General features: G+C 43.3%; 1 protein-coding gene across 2 annotated transcripts in view; it reads right to left on the bottom strand.

The window, feature by feature from the left end:
- Positions 1-22,305, bottom strand: part of DOK5 (docking protein 5) — an 82,121-nt gene that overhangs the window by 429 nt on the left and 59,387 nt on the right. The window contains exons 3-7 of one of the 2 annotated variants that reach the window (XM_063146388.1): positions 17,189-17,303; positions 16,697-16,816; positions 14,181-14,370; positions 11,040-11,175; positions 5,822-5,942 (exon numbers count right to left, since the gene is read on the bottom strand). In XM_063146388.1, coding sequence (XP_063002458.1) covers positions 5,822-5,942; positions 11,040-11,175; positions 14,181-14,370; positions 16,697-16,816; positions 17,189-17,303 — 682 coding nt within the window. The remainder of the gene's footprint in view (positions 1-5,821; positions 5,943-11,039; positions 11,176-14,180; positions 14,371-16,696; positions 16,817-17,188; positions 17,304-22,305) is intronic. The other variant, XM_063146396.1, reaches the window with a different exon arrangement.

Below are 22,305 nucleotides of genomic sequence, written 5' to 3'. Positions count from 1 at the left end.
AAAAACAATCTAGCCGAAACTCTTCAGTACAGTGGTACCAAATGTTCACACTTAAACATTTTCGGGGATTAAAGTATACATTCAAGGGATACAAAAAGTAGGGAAGGGTGAACTCACCCACATCCAATCTGTCAGACACTCACCCCCTGAGCTTCTTTTGAGGCTTGATGAGACCCAACAATAAGGTGACCATATGAAAAGGAAGACAGGGCTCCTGTGTCTTTAACAGTTGCATAGAAAAGGGAATTTCAGCAGGTGTCGTTTATATATAGGGAGAACCTGATGAAATTTCCTCTTCATCACAACAGTTAAAGCTGCAGGAGCTATACTAGAGTGACAAGACGTAAAAGAGGGCAGGGCACTTGAAGCTTTAACTGCTGTGATGAAGAGGAAATTTCCCCAGATTCCCCATATATACAAATGACACCTGCTGAATTTTTCTTTTCAATACAATTGTTAAAGATACAGGAGGCCTGCCCTCCCTTTCATATGGTCACCCTACCCAACAAGCACTCAGCAGCTGTCCTCCCTCGCTCTGGAAATTACGCATTTCCCCCGTTGCATAAATGGTGGCTGTAAAGGCACTATTTACCCAAGAGTAAAGGCATGAAAACAGGGGAAATGCACAATTTCTGGAAAAACACCACAATGGAAGTCCTGGATGAGGGCAGGTGACTGCCGAGCCCTCGTCGGGCCTCACGGACACTCGGGTCCGGGAGATGGATATGGGGGGAATCCATCAGAGTCCCAGACTCAGTAAAGTGCCTGAGATATTCCTAATAAAAAAGCACCCTGGTAGGGGTGAATTATCTTTTCCCTTTGGGGTATTGTTTATCATACATCTTTGCAGCCAGTGTTACCTTACTCCGTTGCTGCTTTAGTTCCAGTTTTAATTTTAATAGGCCTTCTTTCTTTCTTTTTTTTCCTTCAGTGCCTGTTCCCAGCCAATCAGCAACCACCTCATTAACCAATAAGATCTGGCTCCATCGTTAGGGCAAATGAAGCTACATTGCCCTCACCCTGACGACTTGATCCAGGTCAAGTCATATCAGAATGTGCACTGGCTTGAATACTTGGATGCATGTCGGAAATCACAAACCATGTCCTGGTGTAAGGAGCCAGAGGCTTGAACTTGGTGGATCTTGCAGCAGGCCTCAGAAATTTCAGGGCACCTCTCAGGCAGAGGGAGCTATTGGACTGTGCTTTTCTCCTCTGCAGCGCCACTTGGATATTGGATTGAAAGGTATACTGCAGTTTATCAACCAAGCCAAGCCACATGATCAGGGGAGGCAATAAGGGTCCAGTTGGTCTTATGTAACTGCTACCTTAGGGTTACTTCCTCAAACTGAACAAAATGTCAGCTCTAGAGTCTCCTGTACCTCACCTTGTCTCCCTTCTGGAAATCTGACCACCTCCCTGCCTGCCGAAGATTATAGATCTCCTGCCTCTGGTCCTTCAGACTAACAGTTTCTGTCCTTTGGATTTGACCACCTCTGTGTGTGCTGGACTATGAAACATGCTTCTGGCCCCTTTGCCTATCATCCCTGGTCATTGAACCACAGAATTTGTCCAACAGCTTTCAAGCCCAACATCATTGGGCCTTGCTACCCACTAAAACAGGAAACATTGGCCTGAATACCGAGACAATGGAATGCATTGTCCCCATCCCCTCCACACAAACATTTTCATATCTTTCGAAAGCCCCCCACCCCATGCCAAGAATGTGAGGCCGCTCCTTAAGGGCCATGAAAATGCTAGTGAAACTCAACCTGCTTCAGTTCAACTCTATGAATCAATTCACTGACCCTTATTTCACCAACTTGCAACCAGACTTAATCTGTATAGTTTAATTATTCCAGCAGGGCACAGCTCGGTAGTAGTTTCCCAAACTTTTGCTACCCGAGGCACAGAGTTTTATTCGATTAAAATCAGAACTACATTTCACCAGATATAATTTCTTTTCCAGACTGATAATTGCATGAGAACTTCTCAGATATACAAAAGCAATAATAATAGATGCACGTTCTACATCTGTAATGTAATGTAATGTGTTAAATTGTATGGTATTTGATTGGAGTGCTGGTTGTCATACCATAATAAACTTATTCATTCACAAAAGCAACTGCATTATAAAACATAACGACATACATTGCAGGGACAATAGATTGGATCCAAACTTGGGCCTTAGCTAGACGGGGCTTTATCCAGGGGCAAACCCCGCGATCGTCTCTGTGCGTCCACATGACACACAGGGGATTCTGGGATAGAGCCCCACACTTTGGGCCCGGTTATTCCATGGTCCCAGGCTGAGCCAGAGACCACAGAACGTGTGCCCCGTTGCCGCAGTTTGACCCGGCTCTGCTCGATTCCTCACATGGAGCCAGGAGCGCTGCGCCCATCAGTGGTAGGGTAGGGGGAGTGGGAATTTAAATTATTTTTTTAAAAAAGACTTACCTTTTGCGCACGAGCGTTCGTGCACTCCAGTCGCTTAAAAAAAATGGCCGGAGCAATGCCTCTCCTCCTGAGGTCATCACGCCTCACGTGTAAATGGAGGAGGGATCTCACGATAATCATATCGCGGGATCTTCCCTCCTCCGTCGCGTGATAAGAGGTAGGTCTAGCTAAAGCCTTAGTCTTAAGGCAGAGTATATCCAATGGGACTTAGGTTTAATTGATTTTAATGTTCTACTCTAAGTATGACTACATCTGGATCTAACCCAATAATTGTGTTCCAATTGTAGCTGTGATAAGCAGTGGTAACAGAGGCAGAAATGACTGTATTTCATCTTTGCTACCTTCTGTCTGTACTGCAATTGATCTTTTTCACTGTCAAGAGCAGGAATGGTTATAATACCAGAACAGGATTTCTTGGGAAATTTAGTGAAATGTAACAAGCTCATGAGGAAGACTATGGAATAAAAACTAGGTCAGCAGTTTGGTAACCCATTAACTGAACTGGAACAGCTTGTATCACAACAGTGAAACTTTTGCCTCTGCTACTACTGCCTGTTACAACCATAATCAGGGAAGAATTCATTACAGTTTGAAGTTATCAAAAGAGTGAAGGTGTTTTCTTCAAATGATAACTCATTGTTGCCCTTCTTTGAATTTTCTTAAAAATATTATACTAATGGTTTTCAGCTCTTATATGGCTGTTAAACAGAGGTGGGAATTTTTTACTAGTCCCCATATTTTCAATACAGGGATATAGACTGCAGTTCTTAACTCAGATACCTGGGATTAAGTCCAACTGAACTCAGAGGAGATTACTCTTGAGTAGGAAGGCACTGGATAGCTCTGAAAAGTTATGAGCACCATCTTTCCAGTCCCTGACAAATTAAACGCTATATTGGACATACTGTAAGTGAACATACTTTTCCTGGCCACTAGATGGCCTGCAAAGATTATAAGAGGAACCCCTTAACAAGTCTCTGTGATGAGAAGCCGCAAAGATGTTTATAATGTTCCCTCACTGGTAGAAAAAAGTATTCGGGGTGGGGCTGTGGAATAAAAACCCTATTGCAAAAAAACATTCCTATGATCAAGTGTGAAGAGATATAAATTAATTAATCTGCAATGCTTTTGCTGATGTCTGGGATAATTGTAGAAATGGAAGGAAATAGTCATTATTCCGCTGTAAATGAGAGAGCATGCATACCAAGGCTGCTGAACTTTCAGTTTATTAATAGCTTTGACTGGGTTTGGCGTGTAAGCCTTCATAATTCCCAGGTGCTAACAGAATATTTAAGCGTTCAATGGAGAATAAGTAGGGGAAAGATTGAGGAGCTGCTTACATGGGCCACAGCTAGACCTAAGGTTTATCCTTGGATCATCCAGGGTTCGCCCCTGTCTGAGCACTGGATCCCCTGTGTGTCACCTAGATGAACAGGTTTGACCCCTGGACGATCCAGGGATACACCTTAGGTCTAGCTATGGCCACAGTCTAGTGTGACTCACCATCCTGTTGGGATGAAAGCATGAGTGGTTCTTGCCCAGAACAAGGTCAGGATTTATGCTCAGGCAGGAGCAGATCCAAAACTGTAGTAAGTGCCTCTTCTCACTTTTGCTTTTGGGTGGATTCAGATTATAAAGTGAGCCTTTTAAATCTGTCCTTCCAGAGCCTATTCGATGGGCATGTCTAGACCTCCCAGCGTCCCGGAAGGGATGGGGGATCTCACGATTTTCTGATCATGAGATCCTCCACCTCAGTCCACACACAGCATGCAACATCCAGGGAGGAAGGAGGTAATCGCGGCCGCTTATTATTATTATTATTATTATTATTATTATTATTATTATTATAGATGAGCACACAAGTGCTGCAATGATAAGGTAAGTTTTTTTTTAAAAAAATGATCCCGCTGCCCCCACCCCACCCTCAATGACACAGAGCACCTGAGGAGCTCCGTGCCCCATGTCAGATTCCTGGCTCCTCGCATTTACTCGTGAGGAACCGAGACAAAACCAGGATGGCTGCCCAAACATTCCGCAGTCTCCAGACGATCCTGAGACTGCAGAAAAAGTTGGGATTAAAGCCGTTCCGCTTATCCCATAGAAATGGAGGGATCATCCCTCCCTGCTTCTAGGATCCCCTGTTCATCATGTGGATGTACAGGGATGATCCCAGGGCAATCCCCGGGATAAGGCATGGTCTAGTCATGCCCTATATGTTTATATGTTGGAGGGAGATCATCACATATATCGACTCTCCATACAGACCTTCGATTCTCACCAAACTTCCACAAATCTCCAAGAGTGACAGATTTCCATAGCTCTAGAGACTATCTGAGCACACTAGTGACTTTCATCAAAATCTGGCACAATTAGTGCAGAGAACATATAAATATGACGCTCTCCCAGTGGATCAGGCAGTGGGTCTTCAAAAGCTCCACTTGACCTGGAATGATCACCGAGGAAGCCAGTGGTTGTAGAAACCTAACACCAGAGCCTCCCACTCTCAACCACTGTAATTAGGTGACTCGTGCAGATAATTCCATCATCATTGCCACCACCATCATCAACATTGTCCATTATGTATATATAGATTAGGTACGTTATGCCACTGGTGTACATAATGCTTAACAGAGTAATGAGCAAATGCTTTGGGGCTTTGCTTTGGAGGGGGAAGAGGACTGATGAATTTCACAACGTTTTGAACAGCTGCTTGAAAAATAGCTGCTTGTGCCATTCCATGGGGGCTCAGGTGCAATCAGCCATGCTTTAGAGATGTAATTTTTTAAAAAGGAAAATGTGACGTGGAGGCTAGACAGAATATTGTAAACGTTATCTGAGAGTTGATTATATTTATCTACATTTTCACTGAGGAAATGTCTTCCAATAGACTGTTAGAGTTGGTTCACATGTAGCCATGGCAATAAACTGATAGAGTTGGTTCACAGGTAGCCATGGTAGCCGTGAGTAAACTTCAGGCTTGTACGCAGCCTCTTCTCCCTCACTCCTTCCTTTGCATCCTCTAATCCTTTCCCTGCCCTCCTCGTTCATGGCAAACCATAGCTGGTCACTGCATCCCAGTCGACAAACTGTAATTTGCATTTGTCCCCCAAACCACAACTGCAACCCATGGTTTGAAGCTAGTTTACAATGCTGATTTGGAGAGTGAACCAGTGTGCAAAACCAGAGTTTACTGACTCCGGTGTAATGGCAAATTATGATTTACCTGAAATGGGAAACCAGAGAGGGGATCAAAGCATACAAGGGGAGGAGGGAGTGTCCAAGTTCTGTCAAACCATGGTTTGGCAATTCAAGTGAATCAGTACATGGTCTTAATGATACAAGGGCTGAGATTACATCAGCCTCTTACCTTGTAGGCCAAAGAGCTGTCCAGTGCTGTGTTGCCGTGTGATGTGCTGCCAGTAGGCACTGCGGGGCAAGGGGACCATGGTGCCAAGAGAAACAGCCCGGTCACTCATTTTCATCTGTAGCTATAAGGAAGCCCAAGAGATACTGGGATGATCATGTGCTGATAGCAGTCGGTCTCCTTCAAAAAGTTGCATCAAAACCTAGCTTAAGATTCTGAAATGTCTCTGTGACACATTCAAAGGAAGCACATTTCAAAAGACTTTTCGTAATGAATGATAAATGTAACTTGAGAACGTAGCAAATAGGCCTGAGTGTTCTCCCCCTTTTGATTAACAGCAAAATTTCAGCTTTTGGGCCACCGCGGCATTTCAGAATTTCAGTGGCCCATTTGGTGGCAGGGGCTGCCCAAAAGAAGGGCCACGTGTTGCCCACCCCTGATATTGACACTGAGTAAATTCTACTTAAACTCAGTGGTATTTACAACTGAGCAGACATAAATAGGATTGTAGTGTAAGTCTGGGCTTTCCTACTCTCCTCGCTGGCTTTTTTCCTTTCAGACTCCTAATGTGATCAACTGAATGCACTGTTTAGCCTTAACCTAACATATTTGGCATACTAGACTTATACCCATGTATAGTCACCTCACCTCAGCCCCTCCTCTTCCTCCAAGCAATCCTGGGAACTGTAGTTCTGCAAAGGAGGCTCTAAAAGTGAGTTGTCACCACCACCAGCAAATTGCAATTTCCACATTTGCAGAAAGCCATGATAGTTAAAATGGCTATAAAACCGATATAGATTTGTTGAGTAGATAGCCCCATTGATAAGCCCTTTGAGGAGATGGTCACCCAAACTACTATTTTGCCCTCAGTGAGAAAGCACCATCCTGGCTGAGAGAAAACAATGCTGTTATGTTTATGTGTCTGCATGCACTGTTTTCCTGGCTTGGATTTCTGGCGTACAGGGCAGGGTTTCTTACTTATGGAGGGAACTGGTGAATCCCCATCCACTTAGCTGTGCTTTATTCAAGCATCTAGAGACACAGCAAGGTGGGAAATCTCTTAAAATGCAATCCAAACCATGCTAGGGTTCATTGTAACCACTACCACTACTACCATCCCACACGCATGCACACACTTAGATCAGGAAAGCCAGAGGGAAGAAGAATCGAGGCTATTGGATTCACTTCTTGTGGAGTCTACCTGAATCTCCCATCTGGCAAAAAAATGACCAAGATATATTGGTCAAGAATGATATTTGAAGTGCCCCTAGTCTGCGGGTGGTGCAATTGACAGGGTGGAAGGAGGAAACTTAGCATCCAACCAAACATGAAGCAGCCAACCTATAAACTCCAACCCTCTCCCAAGAAAGGAAAGCATTACTTTTTTTAGAGAGATGTGCTCCAGGGAGAACCTAAGAACAATACGTTGTCTAAGTTCCACATCTCAAAAGCTAATTGTTCTAATAAATGCATGCAACTTTGTTCCACCATCTCTTGTACAAGTGGAGATACTGATATTTCCTCCTTTTGCCTGCATGATGGATCTGTAAATTCAAAATTTGTCATTTGTGAAAAGGGGGATGATGTCCCATGCCATGACTATGCAGGGACCTTGAAGTATGTTGTGGGGAAATTAGTGTCTTTAATGAGACACAGTCAAGGAGCAGAAATATAATGGAAACTGGAATGAAATCCAGGCACTAAGTGACAGTTCTACAAATATATACACACACACCTAATTAAGGAAAGCATGACAAATAATTTAGGTGTACGCATTTATGACATATTCAATTTCTAAACTGTACAAGGTTCAGCCATTCCATCCATAACACAAAACCAAGAAATTCCATTTTATTCTTGGGCCTTAGCTAGACCTAAGGTTGATCCAGGGATCATCCCAGGGTCATCCCTGCCTGCTCCCGGGATATCCTGTGTGTCATTTACATTCACAGAGATGACCCCGGGACCATCCCAGGATAAACCTTAGGTCTAGCTAAGGCCTTGGAGTCATGATGGGAGTCTAAACTGTAAGATTGCACATGGTCAGATTATTATTATTATTATTATTATTATTATTATTATTATTATTATCATTATCATTTGGGGTTGGCAAACAGTTTTTAGAGTTGTGTGCAATTGGCCTCTCAAAATTCTCCACCCTGTTTGTGGGGACAGAAATTGGAGGGACATTTTCACCCAATTTCTCCAGGGGGAGGAGAAATTCTCCAGCAATTTCTCACAGGCAGGCATCACCATTGGCAAGGACTGTTGAACAGCCTTCTTTCTTTTTTTATAAGAGTTTTTTTTTGGGGGGGGGGGTCACTACCAAGTGGCAACAACATCAACTGTGTTGGGAGTCTGCCCCCCCCTCATTTTGCATCCTCCACAATGCCCCATATATCTAGCATCACTCCAGGGCATTGAGGTGAGGGAATGCAGCCATCAAACAAAAATAATGGTGGAGAAAATTCTGAAAAGTGCCCTTTAATTTCTAGGAGGTAAGAGAAGAAAACTCCCAGGAATTTCCTGAAATTTCTTCCAAATTGAATGAGAGTGGTCAAAATTCTTGTGGGAGAAATTTCCGGCACAGCACTACTTTGGTTGCTCTTGTTGTTCTAACATGTCAGGAGCAAAGAAGCAGTTGTAAAGCGTGTAATGCCAGGGCTGACAAGAGTAACGTTAGTTGTGCGTTTAACAACTGAAGTAATACACGTGGTCATCTAAAGAGGAGACCCCCTCCCCAAGGACACGGAATAATGGGCTCAAGTTACAGGAAGCCAGATTCCGGCTGGACATCAGGAAAAACTTCCTGACTGTTAGAGCAGTACGACAATGGAACCAGTTACCTAGGGAGGTTGTGGGCTCTCCCACACTAGAGGCATTCAAGAGGCAGTTGGACAACCATCTGTCAAGTATGCTGTAGGGTGGATTCCTGCATTGAGCAGGGGGTTGGACTCGATGGCCTTTTAAGCCCCTTCCAACTCTACTATTCTATGATTCTATGATTTAGAACCATTAAGTCCAGGCTCTCAAATTACCTAGCTGGACCACTGAGTTATCTTTTAACATACACATCTATGTTACGAATACTGAATCACTCCGTACAATAGAGGCTCCCACCCACACCATGTTAAATAAATACGGTCCCTCAAAGTAATGCTTCACCAGAACTTGCAATGTTATCTTACATTCCAGTACCATGGAAACAACTCTGAATCTATTTTAGGAATCGTAGCACTCTGTAAGACGTTGCATTAAAAAAGGCACTTCTCAAAGCACCCGCCCTCCCCACACAAACCCCTCATGGTTTAGGTTTAACAGTACCTCTCCTGTTTGGTGAAAAGGGAACAAGAGTAATCATTTTTAATTTGAAGATAACATAAAACTTGGAATTAAGGCAAGTCTCTAGTAAAAGAGAAGGCCTACAAAAAAGCATTTAAACAGATAGCTTGAAAGATATCCTATCTGTGAATGTTAAAATGCAGGGGGGGAGGGGGAGGGGGAGAGAGAGAGAGAGAGAGAGAGAGAGAGAGAGAGAGACTAGAAAGGTCCAATGCCTTACTTATTTTTATATATGGATCACAGACAGATTACAGACTTTGCAGAAGAATTCTATAAAAAGAATAGTTCTAATACAGATTATTTTCAACAATTTTGCAATGCATCATGGACTTTGTAGTCTTAATACTGAATAAAAATACAGTACATCTTGGAGTGAGATGCAGAATTTGGTATGTAGATGCATTCCCACTTCTGGAATTTTAACACAATTTGACAACAGAACTCAGAAGTACAGTCCACATTTTCTTTTATATGGGATGTAGGAGAAATTCTGGATGTATCTATGCAGCAGGGCTACACAGTTTGTGCATGGTGGGCCATATTAGACTTGCCAATGCTTTTCCAGGGGACCATTCAACAGGCTGTACTTGATTTCCATACAGCTTCTAGGCTCCAAGGCGAGTAGAGGATAACAAAAAGTGCTGAGGTTAGACTTAAATAAAATCAATATAGCCCTAGTCATAACAAGGGGCAGCATCTTTTTGTGGGTTGATAGAAACACCAGCAGGAGCAGAAGGAAAATATCATAGCTTATATTGTTATCATCATCATCATCTTCATCATCATCCATTGGTACTAAAGTATCCAAATGGTCAAAGACTCATATGGATCACATGTCTTTGATATAAGCAGGCACTTTACGTGTAAAAATAAAGATACCATTCTCAGATAGTCTTTTAACTAACATCTCAAGGGCTAAATCAGTTGCACAGAAGTAAAGGAATAGCAATACGTAATGAGGAGGCAGGTCTGTTACAATAGCCTTTGTTGTCGTCTATTCCGTCTTTTTGCATTTTCAGAGCTGAAGCTCCCCACTTCACCCCTTTCTACACCAATCTATAGGAGTTAGGCCTCAGCTAGACAACGGGGTCGGAGGGAGGCAATCTCATGATTTTATGATCCTGAGATCATCCAGTGCACACCCAGTGTACGACATTGCGGCCACCATTTTTTTCTTTTAAAGAACATGGAGTGCACGAGCGCTCATGCGCAGAAGGTAAGTGGGTTTTTTTTAAAAAAAAAAAATCCCTGCTCCCCCACCCCATCCTCAATGTGCAAAGAGCTCCTGAGGAGCTCTGTGCTCCATTTGCGGCTCCTGGCTCCTCACGGTTACTTGTGAGGAGCCAGGACAAACCGCGATGCCCAGCCACACGTTCCATGGTCTCGGGATCAGTCTGGGACCATGGAAAAACTGGACTAGAAGGGTAGGGCAAAATCCCAGGGAAATGGAGGGATCATCCCTCCCTGCTCCCGGGATCCCCTGCGCGTCATCTGGATGCACAGGGATGATCCCGGGACAATCCCCAGGATAAACCATTGTCTAGCTACGGCCCTAGATCTGATGCAGCAACTTACACTTAATGCTTATTTTAAAAATGTATATATCCATAAATCAATCAGCAAATCTGGTGCAAGACATTTTCTATCATGTTATTTAATTGAAAAGCAAACCTAGTTAGTGACTTGTCCAATGACCTCACGTGTTAAAAACGAAGACACTGTATGAGTTAACAAGGACAAAAGGAAGACAACCACATGCTCAACAGCGTTGCCTATCTGTAAATTCAAAATCTGAACTCATGCTTAGGAAGGTGGTGTATGGATTTTATGTCATTAATGCTGACTGCTGGAGGATGACAAGCAGAACTAGTAAGCATACCATTGAGTTTTTCACACTCTGTAATAAGTGGTCGTGTTGTTCTGCTATGGTCAGAGCTGCCGAGTGAACCTTCTGATAGATTGCCTCCCCATCTCTTGTCTGAAAGATGAATAGTCCTTCCCCTGTGTCACACATCCTGCCAGAAACAGAACAGAGCAGGATTTCTTGTGATCAGAATGATTTATAAATGTGTATTTGTAATAGTGCCTGGACCAGAAGAAAAAAAACAAATAACAGCAAAGAGGAAGAAAATGACAGCAGAAGACTAACATGTGTTACTTCAGCAATCAGTCTTATGTGCACCATAAGTGTGTGGGTATATTCATAAGCATGAAATCTGAAATGGCTACTAGCCCTGATGGTTGTGGCTACTTCCAGTATTCTAGACACTAAGCCTGTGTGCACCAGTTGCTAGGGAACATGGGTGGGAGGGTGCAGTTGCCGAATGTCCTGCTTTGTTGGTCCCTGGTCGACAGCTGGTTGGCCACTGTGTGAACAGAGTGCTGGACTAGATGGACCCTTGGTCTGATCCAGCATCAGGGCTCTTCTTGAGTTCTTATGTTCTTAATTACACATTGACTTCTAGCTCTGGGCAGTCTAAATAAAATCCTTACGAATACATCCAATGGAAAGAATGGCATGGAAGGGAAGGAGAATATTGTCCTTGTCCTTTAGTTTTTGTTTAAGAGATGATCATCTGATGTTCCAGATTTTGAGCTATATCACATCTTAAAAACAATTGTTCCACATGGGGCCCAAGTATTAGTCTCCTTTTTATGGATAACAAGGGAATAGCACAGCCTTTCTCAACCTGGGGCGCTCCAGATGTGTTGGACTACAACTCCCAGAATGCCCCAGCCAGCTCTGCAGTCCAACACATCTGGAGCGCCCCAGGTTGAGAAAGGCTGGAATAGCAGAAGATATTTCCTGTTTCAGTCTAACCACTTCTTGTAAAATATTTCTATTTTGCCTATTTAATCAAGTTAAAATATATAGACAGGATCTCATGAAACCATTAGCAATTAGGGATGTTGATGAAATCCATTTGAGGGTGGAATTAAGTGGGTTTTCCTAGGCTCGGCCTCCTGGACTTCATTTCAGTTGCCACTGAGACACTCAGTTCCATCTGGAGTGAGTCAAACCAGTTTGTGGATTTTCCAGGCATTTTGCACTTATTTGGGGGGGGGGGGTTGATAGTTCTGCAATTTGAGTAATTACAGCTGAATTTGTGTAATTTGCACAAACATGGCTGTAATTTGTGCAAATTATGAAACCTCTGTTCTTTTCCCCCCAAAAAAATGTACGAAGAAGTCCCTGGAGTTTGGGTAACAACCCACTGTTTGGCTCACAGATGCAAAGCGAGTCGTACACATCACAGAACTCCTTCAAGCCAAAAACAAAAAAAAATAAAAAACGGATTTCCCAGCAACAGACTTCCCTATGAACAATCAGAACTTCATTTGTTGTTTTCCTCTGAAACAGCTTTCCATTGTTATCCCAGTACCGCAATTAACCATTGAGCAGGCTTCTGCAGTACAGCTCCACCAAAATCTGAGTGTGTATATAGATATGTGTGTCTGTCTGTCTGTCCATGTATAATTATCCCAATATCAGAACATAGGAGGGAGGCCATAGCCCAATGCTAGAGCACATGCTTTTCATGGACAAGATTGCAGGTTCAATCTCCAGCCACTTCAGGTAGAGCTGAGAAAAACCCATCTGGGACCCTGGAATGCTGCTGCCAGTCAGTGTAGGTAATACTGAGCAGGAGCCAATGGTCTGACTCAGCATATGATAGCTTCCTAGGGTTACAGCAGCAAGATTCCCATTTATCAGCAGATTTAAAATATTGGCTTCTTTCCCAGGATGAGATGCTGAAAAGCCATACTTCTTGCAGCATTACTAGTACTGTGCCAGAAATGTTGATAAATTCATTTTCAGCATTTCGTGTTGGGTGGCGGGGAAGGGGACAAAAACTCTGGTGAAAGAGGCTGGGAGGGATGAGAATTTCAGAGGATTTTCTCCTTGGGGGACACGGTTTCTACATACCTTTTTAAGTGTTAGAAGTTCTGAGGGGTCTTCTTCTTTTTTCATTGTTTAAAAAAACACTCCCAACACTTGCAGAAGCCCAGGGAGTTCTTCCTGAATTCCTATTGGAAAGGGCGAGGTAACATGGTCTCCAATAAGCATTCATGAAGAACTGCCGGGCTCCTCCAAGTGTGTGGGGGAGAGTAAAAAATAAATAAAAATAGAAAGAAGACCCCATAAACAACTGGCTACACTTTGAAAAGGTATGTAGAAATGCTTCCCCCCTCCCAAAGGAGAAAATTCTCCCCCCGTCCTGTAAAAGAGGCAGAAAAAACAATTCTACAATTCTTTCGTAGGGAGAGAAAAAGTTCCTGAAACTAGGGAGCAGGATTCGGCACAGGACTAGTCATTACAGATTTCAGATGTGACACTGATGAGACAGAGAACAGTAACTGCCTCCATATGTCTGTGTCTGCTTTGTATGTCTTGATAGTATGGTATATGGTCTTAGATAGTATGCCAGCCTTCCCAAACCTGGGACCCTTAAAATGTTTTGGACTACAGCCTCCAGCATTCCTAACTATTCCTCATGTTGGCTGGGGATGATGGAAGCTGAAGTCCAAAATATTCAGAAATTGTTAGGGAAGTTGTTAGGGGGGTTGGACTCGATGGCCTTAGGGTGACCATATGGAAAGGAGGACAGGGCTCCTGAATCTTTAACAGTTGTATTGAAAAGGGAATTTCAGCAGCTGTCATTTGTATATATAGAGAACCTGGTAAGATTTCCTCTTCATCACAACAGTTAAAGCTGCAGGTGCCCTGCCCTGTTTTAAATCTGGTCACTCTAGTATAGCTCCTGAACTTTAACTGTGGTGATGAAGAGGGAATTTCACCAGGTTCTCCATATATACAAATGACACCTGCTGAAATTCCCTTTTCTATGTAACTGTTAAAGATACAGGAGCACTGTCCTCCTTTTCATATGGTCAGCCTATTATAGGCCCCTTCCAACTCTGCTATTCTATGATTCTATGAAGCCCCCTTTACCAGACAGGCAGAATTCCCTGGGCTGAAGAGCAACAGGGAGAGACCTGGTGTGAAGCATTCACTCACCTTCCGGCTTCGAATGTAAACCAAGTGGAGTCTCGTCCATATCGCCGGAGAGCACTTAAAGGCCAAGAGACGAGCTTTACTCTGGGGTTCTGGATGTCCCAAAGACAGATATTTTCAAAGGTTATCTGCAAGGTACATTCCCCATGCACATCTAAATTAGGAGATGGCATCAAATACACATTGAATCTCTCTGGGAGAAAAACAAAGCAAAAAAAATAGACTAAAACCCTTGCAGAATTAAAACATTGCAGACATTGTACAATCATAATTCAATATTCGTCACTTTTATGGCATTTGTCTGAATGGCTTTGCAATTCTCACCACACTTCTTCTCATAACTATCCTCCAAAACAAGATAGCTATGTTATATAGGGTTGGATGGACCCATCTCTGTCCCGTTTCACTGAGCCTCCTCTGCCACCTGTGCCTGCTCACTTCACTGTGTGAGCTGCTGAACAGCCCAGCTAGCTCCAGACGAGCCCCATGGGGCCACCTGTCTCTTTAGAGAGCTGCCATTGTGCATAGAAATAGTGGCTCAGGAATTCTGGAAATCTAATGTTACGTAAATGGCGGCTATAGAGGGGCCATTTATGCAACATTATAGGCAAGAAGGGTCCATTCACAGTTCTCTAACAGGACAGGTGGCCACTGGGCACTTGTGGACAACGCAAGTGCCTGGCTAACAAGTCCAGTAAGTGGGTGCAGCTTGGCAAGCAGGGAGGGGGAGTCCACTGGACTCCACCCTCCTCTCAGACTCCCACAACATCTCTAATTCTATGTGCTGTGTGGAACAATAGCAGACAAAGCACTAAAATTCTGTATCATACCACTTTAGGGTGAACTCAGATGTTTATATGTGCACTATCTATCTATCTATCTATCTATCTATCTATCTATCTATCTATCTATATCACTGCATACAAAAGGGTAGCACATCAGTGATAAAAGTTTACTATAGCCCTCTGTCTGATGTGCTAGTTTACTCCATACAGGAAAATTTGACAGCCCCAGTAACAGCTGTCAAACCTAGAATTGTAGCAGTGCTGAATAAAACCTCTTTATTTTGCAGGTCTCTTATATGCCACTTCCTGTTTTGGAATGGAGAGCAAGGCAGGATCTACACTACTGTTTTATAATGGTTTATAATGGTATTTACAACTATTGAGACCCAGGTCACATTCTATATACCATTTTCACATTGTTTTCAAAGTGTTATGTCCTGCTTGTGTAGATCTGGCCCAAGCAACAGGATTCAATCTAGGAACGTTTTCTTTTTTAGGAAGTCAGGAGCTAGAAAATCACAAATTTCAACCCTGGTTTTCTCTCATTCTATGTAGATGGCATTGGTTGCCATTTGGGTACTTTTAACATGGGATGGTAGATTCAGTTGCACAATTTCAGCTGCATAAACCCATGTCTACTTCAGTGAACAGACAAATCTGGGGCACAGGTCCACCACCCTACCATCCAGCTCCATGGTAGTGGTGAAGCTGGAACTAATCACAGCAAAGGATACCATATGCTTATTGCCTAAATAATTTACCAGCATTTTAGGGCTTGAATGAACATGGAAAGCCCTAACCACAACATGTTAAACTGAAAGGTGTGTTGCTTATTATATATCTGAAAATAAGTAAATGACCAAACAGAGGCCTCAGCTAGACCTACCTGGTATTGCGCGATGGAGGGCTGAAGATCTCGCAATATTTATATCGCGAGATCCCCCCTCTGTTTACATGCAATGCGCGACGACCTCGGAGGGAGAGGACATCGCGCCCGCCATTTTCTTTTTAAAAAACAAAAAGAAGATGTGCACAAGCGCTCGTAGGTAGGTGTTTTGGTTTGTTTTGGTTTTTAAAAAAACCCGCTCCCCCACACCACCCCCAATGGGTGCAGAGCTCCTGAGAAGCTCTGTGGCCTGTGTGCAGTTCCCAGCTCCTCATGAGGAACGGCGAGGAGCTGGGACAAACTGTGACCCCCAAACACATGTTCCACAGTCTTGGGATCACCCTGAGACTGTGGAAAAAGCAGGCTCAACGGGGAGGGCTATATCCTGGGGCAAGGGAGGGATCATCCTTCCCTGATCCCAGGATCCCCTGTGTGTCATGTGAATGCACAGGTACGATCCCGGGGTTCACCCCTGGATATCGCCCCATCTAGCTATGGCCAGAGATGGGTTTAACACGGTTTAGTTAAATCTTCTAACTTACTCCGTAAAGCCGTTACGATTGTATTCATTTTTAGAAATTCTGTCTAATTGAGGAAGATGCAAACTGAAACACTTAACTAAACAGTGTTAAACCTCTCTCTGGGATCATGTGCTATATAGAGAAAGAGGCTGGGGAGTGAACTAGGATATAACACAGTGAGCAGTAGCAACTACGGATTGCATGAAGGAATGTCACACTCTGTTGTACTGGCCCACAGCCCTTAGGCATTTCTGGATTTTATGAGCCTATTGCAGAGACACCCTCAATGTTTCTATTTGCAGTTGTGTACAAGACGTATTTACATACCACTTTGTTCCCTCTCCACACCGGAAGCCAGCAGGTCAGGTTCTCCGAGGCTAATATCATTATTCTGAGTCCCCAGACATTCCACCTGCAAGACTTTGCACCATTCATCCGCTTCAAGTTCTGCATAGAAATGACCAAAAAATCTGTATGTTGGCATGGGTTGTACGTTTATAACATTTAGAGCTATTATTATTTTTATTACTATATTGATATCCCACCTTTTTTCCTTCTTAAGGAACCCAAGGCAGTGTACATAATACTCCTCCTCTCCATTTTATCCTCACAACAGCAACCCTGTGAGGTAGGTTGGGATGAGAGTCTGTGATTGGCCCAAAGTCACCCAGTGGGTTTCCATGGCCAAGTGGGGGCTAGAACCTGGATCTCCTGACTCCCAGTCCAACACTCTAGCCACTACACCACACTGGCTCTACACCACTCTAAAGCTATTGCAAATGATTACTTTTTTAAAGCAGTCTGTGGTATGTTACCCACCTGATTCACAAGCAAATGTCCTGGATGTGTCATCATTAAAATATATCCCTACAGCATGCTTCCTTGTGCCTTTTGGCAACCGAAGTATATTCTTCACATGATTAAGTTCTGTTACCTGGAGTTAAAACAACAATCAGAAAAAAAAAATAGTAACTTGCAGCTCTCATGTAAAGAGCATTGCATAGAACAGGTGTGTACAACTTGTGCCTCAACAACCTGAACACAACCCACCAACCATATATGACAACCCATCAGGGGCTGATATAACAGAGGAAGCTGCCTTATATTGAGTCAGACCATCAGTCTAGCTAAACTAGTATTGTCGACACTGACTGGCAGGATTTCAGGCAGGAATTGTTCCCAGCCCTACCTGGAGAAGCCGGAGATGGATCCAAGGACCTTCTGCATGCAAATCATGCAGAGTGGTCTACCACTGAGCCATGGCCCCACCCCCAGGATGTACGTCTGCTACAAAAAAGGAGAAATGGAGATGGAACGCATTAAGCTGTGCATGCAATGAATAGAATAGGATTGATCTTACAAGATGGACAGAGATACGCTTTACCAAGGAACTTGATTCTGAATGTTGAAAGTTCAGCCATTTTGCTGGTGTTGCGTATGAGAGAATGCAACATTACATCCATCTGGCAGCAGTTAGACTCAATTTAGCCGGGAAACTGGTGATACAGCTGGGAAGCTCCAGGTTCTGATGAATTCCACAACTCTCAACTTCCAGCACTCTGACCTGATTGACTGAGCTTCATCCCTACGCCTATAAATGTGATTTCCTCCAGCCCACTTTCTTGCTTGACAGCCAGTGAGCAAAAAGGCTCTGCTGCTCTTCCATCGCACCACCACAGTTGTCTGGGCCAGAGTGAGAGGCAGGTGAACAAGCAGATGGCAATGGTGAAGAGGAATAGTGACTCCAGGGGCTCTTATCAGTGGGCCCCTCCTGGGGTGTGGGTCCTTGGCAGGTGCATGACTATGTCCACCTTTGATGCTGGCCCTGCCTGAACTAGCCTGGTGCCCTCACGGTAGAAGATGCTGTCCTGTCACCTGATGCAATTTTCATGTCCAGTTGGCTCCTGTACATGGGATGGGGCACTTTCATGCTCCTGTACATGGGATGGGGCACTTATCTTGTTTGCAGCAAAGCATCTTGTGTGAGCTCTGATGCGGAACATGATGGGCCTATGGTCTAATACAACAGAGCTGTTTTTACATTCTTAAGGAAGGGGTACAAAGGTAATTTTAAATATATCCATGGGTGTGTTACTAAAACCCTACTTTCTTCCATACATCTTTCTGAATTGAAGCAACACGCTCTATCATTTATCCCATTTGGTAACAGTTTATATTTTTCAGATAGTTTAAATATAAATAGTTTAAAATTGAACACTCTTTTTAGCTCTTTATGAAGGGAACTGTATGGGCATGAGGCATGGGTTATTGGCTGCCCATGATGGCTTTATGGTGTTTAGGAGGGAAATAGGTAATAAAAGCGAGACGCTAGTCAATTTATTCACGTTATCAATTCATCCTTAAAGGTCAGGCACTGAAAGAGCAAGTGCTCTGCAGAAATCTGAAAGGCAGAACAATATATTTCAACATACATTTTGCAAGCCTCAGTTCACATTTGAAGCTTCAAAGTTCATCCACCTGAAGAGTAAAATTTGTTTTCATTGAGTTCATTTTTCTTCCCCATATTTGCACTTCATGATGGCATCAGTTCATGAAGCAGTCGATGAAGATTGCTCTGCTCATCTCTCATGTCCATTATCTATAGCGGCAAAAGGCCTGATTTGATACTGCAAATATTGAGAAACATCCATCTATGTGAACACAATTCTGTTTGCTTCAATAATTGTCTGACCCAAAGGTGTGTGAGCCACAATATGCATAGATTAAGATGTCATATAACCAAGAGTTAGTGGGAATAAGAACAGCTGCCTGAATCCATTCATTCTGTTCTACCAAAACTCTGGAGTAAATTATTGGATCTGAAATGGATTGTGTTACCCACTAGGGATGTCTGTCACTAGGAAATCTGGTTCTTTTTTGACATGACAGAATTCCGCAGGGCATATGATGTTATTTGTGTGCAAGCTGAGCTACGGGCTTTTACCTGAACTCTGGGAACCCTTTTTGCATTTTTTCCCACAGTTCCTGCAGTTTGCATACATTTCTGAGCAATTTGCATGAATTTCTGAGCAATTTGTGCAAATTCTGGCCAAATTTGTGGAAATTTGACCAAGTTTGCACAAATCGGGAAAAATGTTCAAAATAGCAAGAAAATTCATGACTCACTGCAGAAAACCAACAACAAAAGGAGGAGAACCAAAATAGATCAGAGAAACAGGTTCTCAGGATGCAGGATTATTTATTTTCACAAAGCCAACGTGTTTCGGCCTGTACTTTATTCAAAAGCCACCCTCGGTTGTTAGAAGATAGTGTCTGCAGAATTTCCTCTAGCAAAATAATTGTCTCCTGTGATAATCTATGAGTCACTATGGATTATCACAGGAGACAATTATTTTGCTAGAGAAGATTATGCAAACACTATCTTCAAGTGTTAATTTTTTAAAAAATAAAATAAATAAAAATTCTAATAACTAACTGAGGAAGATCTTTGAATAAAGTACAGGCCAAAATGTGCTGGGCTTTGTGAAAATAAATGATTTGCATCCTGAGAACCTGTTTCGCTTTTTTCTGACGTGACTAACTGCAGACCAAGTCAAGCACTTCAGTTACCAGAACCAAGTCCGGGCAGCCAAAACTAGGAAAACTCATTGAACTCGTACCCCAAAATGAATTTCTACAATATCCCTACAACCCACTCTGAATGTTTCTAGAGAGGACTAGCATAGCCTGTTGACATCCCCAGGCAGTGCAAGACCTCCTTCAATACTCTCTGAGGCCTCCAGGCCTGGCATGAACTGGAAAAACAACCAAATCATGGTAGGCCTCAGCCTGCATTTCTAATCCTGCCTCAGAAGAACTTTGCCAAGTTCCTGTAAAAATTGGGCTGGAACAGATAGGCTTCAAAGCAGTTGTTCTGGCATTTGGTTTTGGGAGCATGCTAATGCTCTGGGTGTGACAATTATGTAAAAAAAATAGTCCTTGCTAGCTATGGTGACCATATGAAATGGAGGACAGAGTTCCTGTATGTCTAAGAGTTGTAAAGAAAAAGGAATTTCAGTAGGTGTCATCATCATCATCATCATCATCATCAGTTTATTGTGCTAGCCGAAGGCCATGGCAAATACATCCATAAAAAAGCATACAACTATAAAAGTACACCATCAGTAGGTGTCATTTGTATGCATGCAGCACCTGGTGAAATTCCCTCCTCATCACAACAGTTAAAGCTGCTGGAGCCCTGCTGTCTTTTGTATCTGGACAAGAGGGCAGGTCCTGCAGCTTTAACTGTTGTGATGAAGAGGGAATTTCACCAAGTGCTGCATGCATACAAATGAAACCTGCTGAAATTCCCTTTGCTCTACAACTGTTAAAGATACAGGAGCCCTGTCTTCCTTTTCATATGGTCAGCCTATTGACTTTTAGCAAAATCTGGACAGGTTTGGACTGAGCACTTCAATCTGATGCAAATGCAATCAGGGAAGTTGAAAAGGAGAGAAAGAGAGAGAGAGAGAGAGAGAGAGAGAGAGAGAGAGGCAACACCATATTTTTCCTTGACCATGGCTTGGATCCTGAATTGCCCTCTGTTCATGGGAGCGCATGCAACCCAGTGGAGGATGCCTCAAGTGGTAGGAGGAGGCACCTTTTGCCAGTTCCCCCTCTCCCTTAAGCCCCTCCCATTCTGGAGGACCCCTTAACTGTCTGAAGTAGATTTTCTGGCTCACACAGGGCTGCAGGTGGAAGGGAGAAATGAGAAATGGCACTTCTACCCTTCCAGCAACAGGGGCATCTCACTGGTGGAAAGCAACAATGCATCCAAGCCCCATCACAGTTATATGTTCGCATAATACATCACCAAAGCAAGTGAGCAGATGAATTAGTGCAATAAATCACTAAAGTAACAAGAGGGAGGGGAACAGCCAGATAATATCAGTTCCAGTCTCTGTGGAATTAAACTGATCCTAAATCATTATCTGAGATGCTTATTAGAACAACGCTATTGATTCAAATAAGGCCAATAATGGTTTAGTAAGCTTGATAATTCCTGCATCTAAGAAAAATAATGCAATTGTCTGTGGTGGCATATCTTATATTTCAATGAGCCAGCTTTTTTATCATACTGGTGGGAGCCAGCGTGGTGTAGTTGTTAGAGTGCTGAACTGTGACTCAGGAGATTTGGGTTCTAGTCACCACTCTGCCATGAAGCTCACTGGGTGACTTTGGGCCAGTCACTGACTCTCAGCCTAACCTACCTCACAGGGTTGTTGTGAGGATAAAATGGAGAGGAGGAAGAGGCTCATGTAAGCTGCTTGCTGGGTGGGAAGGCAGGAAATAATAATAATAATAATAATAATAATAATAATAATAATAATAATAATAATAATAATAATATAAAAGGAAGTCCTTCTTCACATAGCACATAATCAAACTATGGAATTCACTACCACAAAATGTAGCAATGGCCACCAATTCAGATGGCTTTAAATGGGGGCTGGATAAATTCCATGAAGAGAAGGCTATCAATGAGTACTAGTCATGATGGCTAAGTGCTACCTCCAGTATCATATAGGCAGTAAGCATGTGTGTGCACCAGTTGCTGGGGAACATGGGCAGGATCTGGTAACAAATTGGCAACCAGTGAAGGTGAGCAACCATGTTCAGAGGAGGGCAATCAGGATGATCAGGGGTCTGGAAACAAAGCCCTATGAAGAGAGACTGAAAGAACTGGGCATGTTTAGCCTGGAGAAGAGAAGATTGAGGGGAGACATGATAGCACTCTTCAAATACTTAAAAGGTTGTCACACAGAGGAGGGCCAGGATCTCTTCTCGATCCTCCCAGAGTGCAGGACACGGAATAACGGGCTCAAGTTAAAGGAAGCCAGATTCCAGCTGGACATCAGGAAAAACTTCCTGACTGTTAGAGCAGTACGGCAATGGAATCAGTTACCTAGGGAGGTTGTGGGCTCTCCCACACTAGA

This window comes from Elgaria multicarinata, chromosome 1 (assembly GCF_023053635.1).
Source record: "Elgaria multicarinata webbii isolate HBS135686 ecotype San Diego chromosome 1, rElgMul1.1.pri, whole genome shotgun sequence".
NCBI lineage: Eukaryota > Metazoa > Chordata > Lepidosauria > Squamata > Anguidae > Elgaria > Elgaria multicarinata.
The sequence above is the reverse complement of the archived record's forward strand: the minus strand, read 5'-3'. Positions and strand labels throughout refer to the sequence as shown.